Source organism: Colletotrichum destructivum, chromosome 5, assembly GCF_034447905.1.
Source record: "Colletotrichum destructivum chromosome 5, complete sequence".
Taxonomy (NCBI): Eukaryota; Fungi; Ascomycota; class Sordariomycetes; order Glomerellales; family Glomerellaceae; genus Colletotrichum; species Colletotrichum destructivum.
The window spans coordinates 1,556,509-1,569,743 of NC_085900.1; the positions used below are offsets into that span (position 1 = coordinate 1,556,509).

Consider the following 13,235-nt stretch of genomic DNA (forward strand, 5'->3'; position numbering starts at 1 on the left):
AAATCGGTATGGCCTTGGCAGACACCCTGAAAGACGTCGCACTAGAAGCCCCGAAGCATCATCCGCCATCGTGATCCCTTTCTCGGCCCGCGGTGCCGGTCATTTTGAGGCTGAAGCTAGCAAGCGTATTTCATCCACCTGTACAGTGGTTGGAGGGATCGTCTCCGAACAATTACGTCCTAGGGAAATCCTCGCGCTCCGCTCGGTCTGTCATATGTCGTCATTCACTCCTCATCATCGGCTCAACAGCCGCACCACATGTTACAGCTGTTTTCATGATATTCTGCCGTATATAAACCTCACTCAACTAGCGACTCACTGGTCTTGGCAACCATGACATCCATAATACAAAACTGTCCCATTCCCGAACCAGGCATCTCTAATACGAAATCCGCTCCCCACGCCATTCCACCATGCCTCTTGCAAGTCACGTACGTATCTCCTTTACTAGATTACAGACACACCAAAAGCCTAGTACTCACATGCAATTCACCTCAGGTCAACCCTGAGGATATCGTCCAACGATTGCAGGCAACCCACATCACGCCCGCCGGACACGCCAACATTCTTAGCCATGCCACCTCTGCACACATCCAGCCCTATGATAGTCGCTACACCAGCCAAACAAACATCCCCAAGTACAAAATCCCCGATGAAGGTGCCCCGGGAGATACCGTTTTCCAAATGATCAGGGATGAACTGGATCTCGATGGAAAGCCCAACCTCAACCTGGCGAGGTGAGCATCGACCACAACCCCCCGGATGTTATTCGTCATGTACTCACACACCAGGCTCCAAGCTTCGTCGGTACTTGGATGGAACCTAATGCCACCCAGCTCATGCAAGAGAACCTGTCCAAAAACCTGTCTGATGCAGACGAGTACCCCGCCATGATGGACATGCACCAGCGCTGCATTAGCATCATCTCGCACCTCTGGGGCGTCCAGCCTGGCGAGAAGGCTATTGGTTCTGCGACCACCGGCTCGTCAGAGGCCATCCACCTCGGCGGCCTCGCCATGAAGCGGAGATGGCAGATCAAGCGCAAGGAGCAGGGCAAGGACGCCTCAAAACCCAACATCCTCATGGGCTCCAACGCCCAAGTTGCTCTCGAGAAATTCGCGCGCTACTTTGACGTCGAGGCCCGCATCCTGCCGGTCAGCAAGAAGAGCCACTACCGCCTGGATCCGGCCCTTGTGAGGGAGAACGTGGACGAAAACACCATCGGCGTCTTCGTCATCCTTGGCAGCACGTACACGGGCCACTATGAGCCGGTCGAGGAGATTTCCCAGATCCTTGACAAGTACCAGGACGAGACCGGCATCGATATCCCTATCCACGTCGACGCTGCGTCTGGTGGTTTCATTGCCCCTTTCACCCACGCAGGTGTCGGCGGGTCCAAATGGTAAGGCCATGCCCGACTGGTCCGATGGTTTCTCTCTCTCATCACACTGACGTTTCCAGGAACTTCGAACTCCCTCGTGTCAAGTCAATCAACGTCTCCGGGCACAAGTATGGCCTCGTCTACGCCGGCCTGGGCTGGATCATCTGGCGCGACCAGTCCTTCCTGCCAGAGGACCTCATTTTCGAGCTGCACTACCTCGGCGGCACCGAAAAGTCCTTTACCCTGAATTTCTCTCGCCCTGGCGCTCAGGTCATCGTCCAGTACTACAACCTCATCCACCTGGGCTTCGACGGTTACCGCTCCATCATGGAAAACTGTCTCTCCAACGCTCGCCTTCTTGCCCAGAGCCTAGAGGCCACAGGATGGTACACCGTCGTGTCCGACATCCACCGTCGTGCCCCCCACAAGGCAGCCAGCGGCACCGCGAAGTCGATTGTCGGCCAGGCCGCCAGCACTGTCGGAGGCGAAGATGCGGTGCCAGGGGAGACGTCTGCCGATTATGTAGCCGGCCTTCCTGTCGTCTCTTTCCGCCTGACGGACGAGTTCAAGAAGAAGTACGAGCACATTAAGCAGGAGACCATCTCCCTCATGCTCCGCGCCCGCGGCTGGATCATCCCCAACTACCCGCTCCCGCCCAACGAGGAGAAGATTGAGATCCTTCGGGTCGTCATCCGCGAGACCATGACCTTTGACCTGCTCGAGCGTCTGCTCACGGACATCGCCGAGGTCACCGAGGCGCTCATCGAAAACGATGAAATTGATCTGCAGGTGTTGAAGAAGCACCACAGCCGCAAACGGGTACACGTCAAGGACGATGAGACGAAGAACAAGAAGAAGGACGGCGCGAAGGGCGCGGTTACGGAGTCCGGAAACGAGGTCAAGTCGATGAAGGACGGTATTCATCGTGCCGTGTGTTGAGACCTGGTGCCCATGATTTCGGATGAGTACGGACTTGTATTGTATTATTCATGTCAGAAATAGCGAAAAATGTCAAGATTCTCTCACTTGAAACCAATCTAGGGCCAATCAGCATATGATTGCACGAGGTCATATTGCTACGTGAGCTGGCCGAGTGCAATCTGCATGCAGCAATTCTACTGCCGTCCCGGAGATCATGATTCTCAAGCCACTTATGTCTACCAACATGTGGCATATAGCCTCCTAAAGTCATTGCATGAATGTTTTCATGTGCAATGTCGACGGCCTTGCCGTGGCGTTTGAGCGGCTACCCGGGAGGATGAAAACCCTTCACGGCCTGCTTCGCCTGCAGTCCGTCGGGCGAGCTGTTGCTTCCAACCCGAACCGCATGTTGCCAGACGATCTCTATCTAGTAATGTTAGGGCCCATGTGCTATGCTTCCATTGGGCAAAGACGCACCTGATCTGAGTATGTTGGGTAGGTTTGGCTCTGCGTCCCATGGCAACACGCTCCGGCGGGTGGCGGTCAAGTGTTCCGAATGGTAGCAGTAGTTGTGAAAGACCACGATGCGACTGCCTCAATCATTCCCAGTCGACATGTCAGAAACTGCAGGCGTCGCTTCTTGCTCTCCTACGACCTTTGGCTCTCGAAACGGCCGCCGCTTTTGCCTGGGCGCGCTGACCGGAAACCGCTTGACATTGCCGCAAGTCTGGCACTTGGTGACCATGACATCGGCCCAGGGCTTCTTGCCGCCCTTGCTCATGTTCTCAACCCTCGTGGAGCACGTCTTCCCCTCCACGAGCAGAGAGTCACAGTATTTGCACATCATCTGCTTGAGCAACGGGCTCGGGCGGATCTGGGCCTTGAGGGAGACGGCCCGGATGTCGGAAACGAAACGCCGGGCAACTGTCTCGGTTGTTCTCATCGTCGAGTGCTTCCTGAGACTGGTGACACGAGGAGCATCGTGAGGCTGCGATGAGTTGGAGGTTGAGTCAGTGCCAGGCCGCGGCTGCACAGTCGCCAGGTACGAGGCGGCCTGGTGCAGGTAGGAGACGCGAGTGTACGCGTGCCGGTTTGGCAGACTCTCACTTTTAGGCTTTGCCATTTTCGACCTCCCTGTGGTTTGTCAAACGTTTCATCGACCGAGAGGCATTGAATCCAGCCCGTATTGCAGTTGCAATGAGACTCGATCCCTTTTTTTTTTTTTCCTTTTACAAAAAGCTCTGCAGGGGTGGTGGATAAGGCAATTACCTACCTAGGTAGGTAGGTCGGGGTAGTGTACAAGCCCAGGCTGCAGCTTCTCAGTGTCGAGTGTTTTCTCCAGTGCAGATTACGTGAAGGTTAACGTGCACAAAGCTCACGGTGTGAATGCCCAATAATAATGCTGTCTTGGATAAGCGGGTTCCGGTCACATGACGTTGCCTGGGTGGCACTCAGCCGCCTACCACTGCGAAAGCTTTTGACCTTGCGCTGCCCGCCTTACCTTCCTTCGCCTCCAGTTCCACGTCGCCTTGGATCTTCCACTTCCACATCAAACCCACGGCGCCTCCTCCCATCCCGCCTTCCCACCCTGCAACCTTCAATTGCCATCCGCTTTAGGTTCTCGCCTGACGTGCACTTTTTTCGGACAACGACACCGCGTTTTTTTCCCTCAAGGATTGAACTATAGTCCTTCGACCTTTCCCCAATACGCGACCAGCTATCTCGCTGATTGTCGAGCCTCTCCTGATCCTCCAAGCTTCTCATCCGACAGACAGCCTTGAGGTTCTCTGTTTTCCCTTGCGCATCAGCCTCACCATTGGTTTTTCCCTCGCATCTAAGAAACGACACCCCCAACTATCAACAACATGTCTGCTGAGGAGGATCTCATCGACTACTCCGACGAGGAGCTTCAGACCAACGAGACGGCCGCCGCCTCCAACGGAAAGAAGGCTGACGCCGCCGCTGGCAACAATGTCGACAAGAAGGGCAGCTATGTCGGCATCCACTCGACCGGTTTCCGCGACTTCCTCTTGAAGCCCGAGCTTCTCCGCGCTATTGGCGATTGCGGTTTCGAGCATCCTTCGGAGGGTCAGTCCTGAGTTTATAATACCCTAACCCATACATCATCCCCTCCCCCATCAGCAAGCGTCCGTCCATCTCGCAAGCCACGCAAAAACACAAAGCCATCAACGTCGCCATCGAGGAAGTACCGAGAAAGCGGGAGTCAAGTCGGACGTCTACAAGCTTTTTTGTACGGGCACTGCTCGCAAATCCACCAGTGACAGGTGGATTACATCGCGGTTCTCGGGGGGGAAGCGTGATAGCGCCCCTCGGCCGCGCGAACACTGCGGTGTTTCCGAGTACCCTTAGGCCGGACCCGCGCTACGAGAGCTTCGCCTTCTAGCGGTCCGGCTGCTCTTGTGTCACGGTCGCGAGCTGCAAATGGGTGCGTTGCGCCGCCCATGCTCGCGACTCGTGCTCTGCCCCTGCCATCGTCACTTTTGATCGGTCGGCGTGTCTATCGTGTGGAGGGGGGAAATCTTGACGACAAATGGCTTCTTTGCGCAGATGGACGGGCCCCTTGCACGCCCTCTACGTCGTTCTTCTGCTCTTGGAACAAATATCTAACATCGGCGCTATCCAACAGTCCAACAAACCTGCATTCCCCAGGCTCTCCTCGGTGGAGATATTATCTGTCAGGCCAAGTCTGGTCTCGGAAAGACGGCCGTCTTTGTCTTGACGACCCTCCAGCAAGTTGAGCCTGTCCAGGGCGAGGTCTCCGTGTTGGTTATGTGCCACACTCGTGAGCTCGCTTTCCAGATTCGCAACGAGTACAACCGCTTCAGCAAGTACATGCCCGACATCAAGACCGGCGTGTTCTACGGTGGCACTCCCATTCAGAAGGACGTTGAGACGATCAAGAACAAGGAGACCTGCCCTCACATCATCGTGGGCACCCCTGGCCGACTTAACGCGTTGGTTCGCGACAAGGTTCTCCGCCTCGGCAGCGTCCGCATCTTCGTTCTTGACGAGTGCGACAAGATGCTCGACCAGATCGGTGAGTTGCGGCCTCACACCCGCTAGCAATCGCTCCTAACACGAGATCAGACATGCGCCGTGACGTCCAGGAGATCTTCCGCGCCACCCCCACCCAGAAGCAGGTCATGATGTTCTCGGCCACTCTGTCTGACGAGATCAAGCCTATCTGCCGAAAGTTCATGCAGAACCCTACTGAGCACTACGTTGACGAGGACACCAAGCTCACCCTGCATGGTCTGCAGCAATACTACATCAAGCTCGAGGAGCGCGAGAAGAACCGCAAGCTCAACGAGCTTCTGGACGACCTCCAGTTCAACCAAGTCATCATCTTTGTCAAGAGCACGCTGCGCGCGACCGAGCTGGACAAGTTGCTGAGAGAGTGCAACTTCCCCTCCATCGCCGTCCACTCCGGCGTCAGCCAGGAGGAGCGTATCCGCCGTTACAAGGAGTTCAAGGAGTTCAACAAGCGCATCTGCGTTGCCACCGACGTCTTTGGCAGAGGTATCGACATTGAGCGCATCAACTTGGCCATCAACTACGATCTGCCCGCCGATGCCGACTCCTACCTGCACAGAGTCGGTCGTGCTGGCCGTTTCGGTACCAAGGGTCTTGCCATCTCCTTTGTGAGCACCGACCAGGACCAGGAGGTTCTCAAGGCCATCGAGAAGCGCTTTGAGGTTGCTCTTCCGTAAGTCGCCCTTCATCACTTTTGTGACAGGCCATCGCTAACATTTTGTGACAGTGAGTTCCCCAAGGAGGGTATCGACGCCAGCACCTACATGGCCTCTTAAGCAGATCATGCGGCTGTTCGGCAGAACGTTCTCTGCCGGTGTCTTTTCTTCCACTGGTTCTGGTTTCGGGAATTTGCAAAATTTTGGACGTGGGTGACGCGCGAGGAATGCGGTCGCCCGGAAAAGAGAAATGGGGACTGCTCCGGGCAAATGAGAGAAAGTCTATCAGCCTCGGAAGAGGCCTCTTGTTATTTGTACAGAGTAGTTTGTCACAGGGAAATCAAGACTGGATCACCACGCTCAATCCTACCGGTTTGCTTGCTTGGCGTGCTACCGCTGAAACTGAGGTTTTGATCGTTCTAGTGATGCTTTTTGCGGTAGGGCTACCACTCCATTACCAAAGGAACGCTGTGGTTTCTCTTCGACGACTAGTGCCGAAGCCAGACATGAACCGAGCGATCCATCATTGAGGGATTGATTCGACGACACTTGATGTTGGTCTTCAGGCTTTCCCCTTGTTTTCATGGAATCGGCGGACGGCTACCAGAACCGCCATCTCCATGAGGCCGCCAGCAGGGAGGGAGAGTGCCGCAAAGCCTTTTCTCGTTTCAAGTCCTAGACATCGGTGATTGTGGGCCGTGGATTTACCAGCCTGAAGACGCGGGTTCTTCTTCTTATCCTCATCGCGCTTTCTATCACCACGAACGGTTATGGGTGTGGTGAACCATGAGACTGCTTGCGGAAGGGATCAGTAGCGGTGCCCTTCTCATCTATGCTTATTGATTCATCTAACCTTGCCGCCCTCTCTTCTTTTCCCTCTTCTGGTGTTACATCCGAGAGACGCTGCTGGCACTGAACAGAGTGCTGGTCTGGCATTTTGCTCTGAGCAACGTCCGGTTCAGCGCGCGCGCTGTACTGGGTCTGGGTTCTTCGCCGGGGACGGCGTTGCAACCTCCTTTTCAGCAAACCCGCACGTCATCTCCTTGCCATATCCTTTTCTGTCTCGCCTTGTTGTCAATGATGTCAGTTAAGTTCCCTTTAGATACGTATACGCCGAGTCGCCTCGGCCCCCTCCAACATGTTTGACGGTTCGTTCTCTGAACCTGGCGACGTTTTCGAAAACGCTTCCTTTTGCTGTCTGTGGACGACTTGAAAACGCCATAGATTTTTGGATCACTTTTATCGCTGGAAGCTTTGCTGTGGTGAAGATCCGCAAGTTGCATACTTACTCGATGTATTCTGCTTCCTGCCGCAATTGGTGGACAGTGAAAGGCACGTCTTGTTCCGCTACATGACATTTCGTGAAGGAGTGAGAAGAAAAAGTGACATGGTTGTTTTCGCCTGTGGAAACTATCACGGAGGCGGTGTTTTGAGTGCCATTATGAAAAGCTGAAAGCACGTTTGCGAAACGGCTTGGAACAATATATCCTATCCATACCCATGCTATTAACTGGCCGTATATGCGGAAACCAAGCTGTTGAGGCCCTTTTCCAAGGCGCTTTCTGCCTCCCCACCAGTACCATAGGAGTTCAACGACGAGGGGTCTTCGAAATCTTGGCCGTAGACCTCTGAGCGCGCGAAATCAACCGACAGTGTCTAATTAGTCGGCGAAGCGGTGGAAGAACTCTCTTACCGGTTCCGATGTCTTGATGACCAGATTGTAGGCTTGATGCAATGGTGAGTGGCTACCGGGAGCAGTGACATTCTTGATGAGGCCTAGAATAGTCAGTCCCGTCAACCTAGCCCACGATGAAGATTAAATAGTTACCCAACGGCTGCGAGTTGGAAGCACTCGACTTATTGGTAACCCGGAAAGGCATCAGCCGGGACCATCGTCAAAGATGCACACCCCCCCTCCTTGTTATCACTGGAAAGAAGCAAGACTTGTCACATTATCAAGTTCGTCCCTCCCTGTCTGGGACGTGAGCACCAAGATATCTGTCAGCTTTGTTTCATCATTGTCATCCCTCAGCACCGATGTCCTGTCTTCCTGGTATGACAAGTCTATCCCAAGCAAATACAGACATTGAGGAAAAGGGCGTCCGTGATCGGTTAAGACGAGAGAGCTGGTCCCTCGCTGTTGGTTACTCTCCCTGTGAAGATCTTTGTATGTAGACGCAGTCGAGGGCCACAAGACTGGACATACAACGACGTCCAGCTGTTTTCGATTACCACGTACACACACAAGCACAGATACTCGATCTTTAACATCGACAATGTGCCGAGTTCCAACTAGGCACGATCATGGACGTGGTGCTGTCGAAAAACACACTCATGGTACCAAAACCAATCAAAAGCAGGTACCGGAAGATAACATCTTGTACAGCCGACTGAGTCACACATGAACAGGCACCGATGAAGGCCTCTTCACTCAATATCTTGGTCGCTCCTGCTCGCCCCGTCGGCCCCTCGGCAAGGCTTCCATTCCAGACACGTGGACTTCTCGTATGGATTCATGTGTTGTTGTCTCCAAGTTCTGACATGACCCAGTCTCGGCTCCAAGTGGTGGTCCAACTTCCGCACTCGAGGGGAGGGCGACCGACGGAGAGCTCAAACCTGGGCCTCGACCATTGTACTCGTCCCGTGGAACAATTCCTGGGGAATCGGGACAGCAACAGGACGGTTCTCGTCACGGGGTTATGTTTCCAATTCTGAATCATGCCCATACGACTAGAAAGACACCCCGGAACAATTACTAAAATAGGAACACCTCAGAAGACCAGTACAGAAAGGCGAATCAACATGCGGGCGTTGTTTCACCGTCCGCCGTCTCGCGAACCTGGCTGTCCTTGGCATCAGCTCGAGTTCGGCCTCAGAGACTCGCTTCCTTAGGTACTCCCACACGGTATCGAACCTCTTTGTCAGCCTGACACGAGCGAGCCCCAAGATCCAGACCCTGCAGCCATCTCACCAAGAGGCTACTCCTGGCACCAGGACTTAACAAGTTACCCATCACGATGATTCACATCCTACTCATCCTCAGCCCCCATGTGCCGCTGTCAAACGAAGCATGAATGAGCCTGGCTCACGTCTCCCTTGTCATCACCACCAACCACCCTCGCCTCCAACCGGGAGGGTCTGCTCACTCGGTCTGGCTTACAACCCCCGGAACGAGCGGGAGCCACTCGCGTCAAAGCCGTGGCAACTCGGCTAAGTCTAGGCAGACAACACCACTTCATCCGTCATCACGATGATTCTTCCACCACCCACAGCAACCATCGGCCCACTCCTCCAGGTGCTCGACCATCGCAGCCTTGTGATGGCTCCGCCTCGCTGCCTACTGCCTACCTGCCAGCCACCCAGCCCGCATGTCATATGACTCAGCAGCCTCCTCGGTGACGCATCACGAACGGAAATGGGGGGGGAAGGAGAAGAATAGAGTAAAAGAAGAAGGGGAAAAAAACAATTCCCCGTCTGGTAAAAAAATTGTCACCAAGCTGAGAGAAGCCTGCGCCGTCCAGTCAGCCCAACCCGCCAGTCCGCCAGTCCGCCAGTCCGCCGGGCTCTGGACTCTGACGATACCGCACACCGGGAGCCGGGCAGCCTCTCGTCTTGGCATCTCGCCGCCAACTACGCCGGGTCTAGTCTCTGAGAAATCCACTCTCTTCCAAAACCCATTCCGTCCTGCAACTGCGTTCGAGTCTGCTATCATTCGGAATAACTTAGCATCAAGACATGACCCTGTCTAATCGTCCGTGGCCCCGACACAGCCACACACATAGGTACCCCGGACGCGCGCCTCCAAAAGGGGAGATAGAGAGAGAGAGGCTGATGAACGAAATATATGTCGCACTGCGCACTGCGCCCAGCACCCACCCCCGCTCCTCCCACTCCTCGGCCGGCTGGCCGGCCTTTGTGAACACCGACTTTGACGCATGCGGCGGTGCCCTTCCCATGGAGACGGCCCACGCTATGAGTCGTGCCAATATACTCTAACAAATGGAGCAAGACCCTGGGAAACTTCCCTCGTCGTGGGAGTTTGTTTTTATTTTTGGCACGAGTCGTGCAGGACAAAAGGGGGATCCGACATTCTGAGGGGCAAGCTGTCACGGGGGATGCCACATAGGGGCCCACGGGTCGTTCGTCAGTGGGTTTGGATTGCGCAAAGCGGGAACCGTTGCAGCTCATCGACTCAACTGTGATCGACACCCTGTCCCCCTCGTTCCACATGCTCGGATTCGCCTGAGTAAGAGAAGGAAAGGAGGGGGCAAAGAGTTCAAAGGGTATCATGGAGCATGGTTCCAGAGTCCCGTGAGTTGCTTACCCTTTTGGCTTCCCTCCCCGCACCCGAAAGCGATAGAGGGACAGTAAGAGTCATTCTCTGGTGATGGTCAGATAAAGCCGCCGATAATCGTGGTTAAGCTGGTGACTAAACGCCAGCGACAACAACCCCATCACTATCGCCGCCGACACCGGTCTTGTTGGTCACGTTGTCACAAGCGCTCGCATCTCTACCCCGAGGCCGCGTGCGCGCGCTGCTACCTGGCAGGCCAAACAAGGGCGTGTTATCGTGAAGACACAGCGCGTACGCGTATCTTTACATACACCGATCGATGTTCGCGGCACCTTGTTAGTCCATTCTGACCACATTCGTCGGGGTTGGGACTTTCGTCTTCGCGCAACTGGACAGTTGATACCCTTGCACCTCCCCGACGTCTAGGATTTAATGACAAGCGTCTCCGTAGTGTGTAAGCTGGGGGGGAGGAGGAGGGGGGAAGGATTTCCAACGAGATCTGATCTGAGATGAGATTCACGGCGTAAGCTCATGCAAGGCTATACTTCAGCTGCCTACGCGTGAAGAACTGCACACTGCGGTAGCGATGGCTGGACTGGCTAGCTAGCAGCCGCCTGGTAGCCTGTTTGCGAACTTGTGATGACCAGTTGGACCAAAAGACCAATAGGCCCGCCCCTCTTGTTCCCTTGGTGCTTTGCCTTGTGGAAGTTGTGATGCTGGCGATGCTGGGGTCGCCGGTGGGCCAGCCGAGGATGCCATCCAATCCATGCTGCTGCCTGGACCAGGATTCAAATTTGAAGAGGGTCTCGCGGGGCTTTGGCGTTCCCTCGGCGCCATGGAAAGTGGGCGAGAGCGGTCACCAGGAATAATGGAGGATTTGCTGCCTGCATGTCTCATCGACACCGCCCGAATACCAGTGGGCAGTGGCATAGTGAAGTGGCTTGAGTGAAGTTGGAGGACTCGTCCGGAATGGCCTCCGAAGCACCCCGAAGCACCCCCTCCCCCCTGGTTTTCTCTCTTCTGACCATGAGCCTCGCTGCCTGAAGAATGACGGACAACGAGGAAGTAAGTAACGCCTGAAGAGCTGAAAGGTCATGCGAAGCGTCGCCGTCGCGTCTGAACACATCAGCTACAGGACCGGGTCCAACAGCTTCGCCGCCAGGGCCAATGTCTCTCATACATGGTGTAGTCAAGCGACTCAAGCCTGTAAGTAGACGACGTCAACCAACCGAGCCAAGGACGCTAGCCGGTAATCTGTACACGATGGTTTGCGCTGCCAGTCAAGCTATGACCACTCCCATCACCGACACTTCCGGAGGAGCACTGGAGCAGGACGGACAGGTCTCCTCCCACACACCACTTGAGTTCCTTGGGCATTTGCCTCCTGCCAAGCGCAGAGAAGGCCGCCTTACTCAACGGGTTGCCTGCGAGAGGGAGGCAAAGTGAGGGGTTTCCCGCCCGCCCGCCAACAAACAAGTTCGGTCAACGTCACGGCTGCTAAACCTTATCCGCTCAATTCGTTCTTTCGGCAAAGATTACAAAAAAAGAGGACAGGCGAGGAGCCCAGCTCGCCCTCCACCCCGCAATCTGGTCATGGTTGCGGTTGACGGGAGCTTCGACGAATGAAAGTCGTGTGATTTGACAGGCAATTTTTCCATGGTTTCACACTGATGGAAAATCACCAGACAGTCTCTTCATCGTGGCCGAATATTTTTATTGTTGTCCTTAATCGATATCAAGCCATGTCTGTTTATTCACATAGACACGGGGTAATCCGGGTGGCGGCGTTAATGTCTCTCGGAAGGGGGGTCCTTCGCTCGTTTGGCGTCGCAAAAGGATATTGGAGGGGTTGTCGGAGTCGCGTCACCCATAGTCATTGCTGAAGAAGACGAGATTGGTCCAACCTTTGGCGTGCGTGTGCCCGCCTACGTTCCGCTCGGTTGAGCTCTCGGGCGGTGCTGAAACCCAATGTGGTCCCCGCGCGGCGGCGAGGACCGTCATTCATGTTACCGTATCCGTACTTACTACGGAGTCCCGTTCGAGCTAGAAAAGCCCGCCATCTTCTCGAAGTATACCTCTTTGGACCGCTCGAGGCCTTTGGTTGGTCTGGGCCTGCCGATGCTTCCAGTAGACACCCATGGTTTGTCTCGGCGACGCCTTTGGTGTGTCACCTTCATGGCTAAACTATTGGAGAAGGTTCAACTTGCACTAGAAATTTCTTTAATCTGCCGTAAAATATCGAAGCGAATCCTACCCTTGACGAGCGCGGTAACGAGATAATACCTACAATCGTTGCTGGTTCCGAGTTTCTTTCGTGGTCCGTTTGTGCTTGAGTCGTGTAAAGCAGCCGCGCGGCAAATCACGGTCGCGGCTTCTTGCAGCTTTCCGCACATTCGCAAAGTCTCTATTCTCTTGTAGGTCATGGTTCCCCTCAGAAGCCGGCCTCGATGATGGTATGAATGGGAGAAGAAACGCGATCCGGATAACACCGACTATCAGATTTAGAATTTCCTCATCGACCTCTTGGTCACTCCAAATCCCCAATCCCGCGTGTGGTTAATGAAGCACCCGCCGGCGCCGGAGATAAATCTCCTGGCGACCAGAGTTGACTCATCGCGGCCTCCAGTCAGCTACGCAGCGACGTTCATTGGTCGCAGGCGATCGCACGTTAGAGGGTAAGGACGTTGAAGAGTCCACTGGCCATGAGCTGGACAATTCTTTGCCAGACACCGAGGCTCTCCGCTTGACGATGATCTTGCACGGTGAGACACCCTCATCAGTGTTCGAACGACTCCGCTGTCGTCAACCTGATCCTCGGATTAAGGTCCTCGGGCGAATGAGACTTCGGAAGGGCACCGATGAGAAGATGGCCAATGGTAGCTAGCTGGCGCCGCCCCTCCTCTCCATCCAAGATCATGATCATTGGATC

The 13,235-nt window shown here is 54.8% G+C and overlaps 5 protein-coding genes across 5 annotated transcripts; 3 read left to right on the forward strand and 2 right to left on the reverse strand.

The window, feature by feature from the left end:
* Positions 1 to 311: 311 nt before the first annotated feature.
* CDEST_08063 (Putative pyridoxal phosphate-dependent decarboxylase, pyridoxal phosphate-dependent transferase) lies at positions 312 to 2,727 on the forward strand. The gene is made up of 4 exons (XM_062924222.1): positions 312 to 431; positions 499 to 737; positions 800 to 1,402; positions 1,462 to 2,727. The coding sequence occupies exons 1-4, from the start codon at positions 414 to 416 to the stop codon at positions 2,318 to 2,320; spliced, it is 1,719 nt and encodes a 572-aa protein (XP_062780273.1). The 5' UTR covers positions 312 to 413; the 3' UTR covers positions 2,321 to 2,727.
* A 1-nt stretch (position 2,728) lies between these two features.
* On the reverse strand, positions 2,729 to 3,660 carry CDEST_08064 (Putative ribonuclease P subunit, Rpr2/Snm1/Rpp21). The gene is made up of 2 exons (XM_062924223.1): positions 2,780 to 3,660; position 2,729 (listed from the first exon to the last, which is right to left on the reverse strand). Exon 1 carries the CDS (start codon positions 3,423 to 3,425, stop codon positions 2,898 to 2,900), a length of 528 nt encoding a protein of 175 aa, XP_062780274.1. The 5' UTR covers positions 3,426 to 3,660; the 3' UTR covers position 2,729; positions 2,780 to 2,897.
* A 153-nt stretch (positions 3,661 to 3,813) lies between these two features.
* Positions 3,814 to 6,383, forward strand: CDEST_08065 (Putative helicase, P-loop containing nucleoside triphosphate hydrolase). The gene is made up of 4 exons (XM_062924224.1): positions 3,814 to 4,390; positions 4,950 to 5,360; positions 5,411 to 6,029; positions 6,084 to 6,383. The coding sequence occupies exons 1-4, from the start codon at positions 4,168 to 4,170 to the stop codon at positions 6,130 to 6,132; spliced, it is 1,302 nt and encodes a 433-aa protein (XP_062780275.1). The 5' UTR covers positions 3,814 to 4,167; the 3' UTR covers positions 6,133 to 6,383.
* A 999-nt stretch (positions 6,384 to 7,382) lies between these two features.
* On the reverse strand, positions 7,383 to 8,321 carry CDEST_08066 (uncharacterized protein). Its single transcript, XM_062924225.1, has 2 exons — positions 7,841 to 8,321; positions 7,383 to 7,788 (listed from the first exon to the last, which is right to left on the reverse strand). The coding sequence occupies exons 1-2, from the start codon at positions 7,890 to 7,892 to the stop codon at positions 7,673 to 7,675; spliced, it is 168 nt and encodes a 55-aa protein (XP_062780276.1). The 5' UTR covers positions 7,893 to 8,321; the 3' UTR covers positions 7,383 to 7,672.
* Positions 8,322 to 9,334: 1,013 nt separating this feature from the next.
* CDEST_08067 (uncharacterized protein) lies at positions 9,335 to 11,045 on the forward strand. The gene has a single exon (XM_062924226.1). It carries the CDS (start codon positions 9,381 to 9,383, stop codon positions 9,759 to 9,761), a length of 381 nt encoding a protein of 126 aa, XP_062780277.1. The 5' UTR covers positions 9,335 to 9,380; the 3' UTR covers positions 9,762 to 11,045.
* The last annotated feature ends 2,190 nt before the right edge of the window (positions 11,046 to 13,235 follow it).

Coding starts and splice junctions, on each gene's coding strand:
- CDEST_08063 (XM_062924222.1), top strand. Junction 738..799: donor CCCAACCTCAACCTGGCGAG/GTGAGCATCGAC, acceptor CCAGGCTCCAAG/CTTCGTCGGTACTTGGATGG. Junction 1,403..1,461: donor GGTGTCGGCGGGTCCAAATG/GTAAGGCCATGC, acceptor TGACGTTTCCAG/GAACTTCGAACTCCCTCGTG.
- CDEST_08067 (XM_062924226.1), top strand. CDS start 9,381: ATGTCATATGACTCAGCAGCCTCCTCGGTGACGCATCACGAACGGAAA.
- CDEST_08064 (XM_062924223.1), bottom strand. CDS start 3,425: ATGGCAAAGCCTAAAAGTGAGAGTCTGCCAAACCGGCACGCGTACACT.
- CDEST_08065 (XM_062924224.1), top strand. CDS start 4,168: ATGTCTGCTGAGGAGGATCTCATCGACTACTCCGACGAGGAGCTTCAG. Junction 4,391..4,949: donor TTTCGAGCATCCTTCGGAGG/GTCAGTCCTGAG, acceptor GCTATCCAACAG/TCCAACAAACCTGCATTCCC. Junction 5,361..5,410: donor CAAGATGCTCGACCAGATCG/GTGAGTTGCGGC, acceptor ACACGAGATCAG/ACATGCGCCGTGACGTCCAG.
- CDEST_08066 (XM_062924225.1), bottom strand. CDS start 7,892: ATGCCTTTCCGGGTTACCAATAAGTCGAGTGCTTCCAACTCGCAGCCG. Junction 7,789..7,840: donor TTCCAACTCGCAGCCGTTGG/GTAACTATTTAA, acceptor TGACTATTCTAG/GCCTCATCAAGAATGTCACT.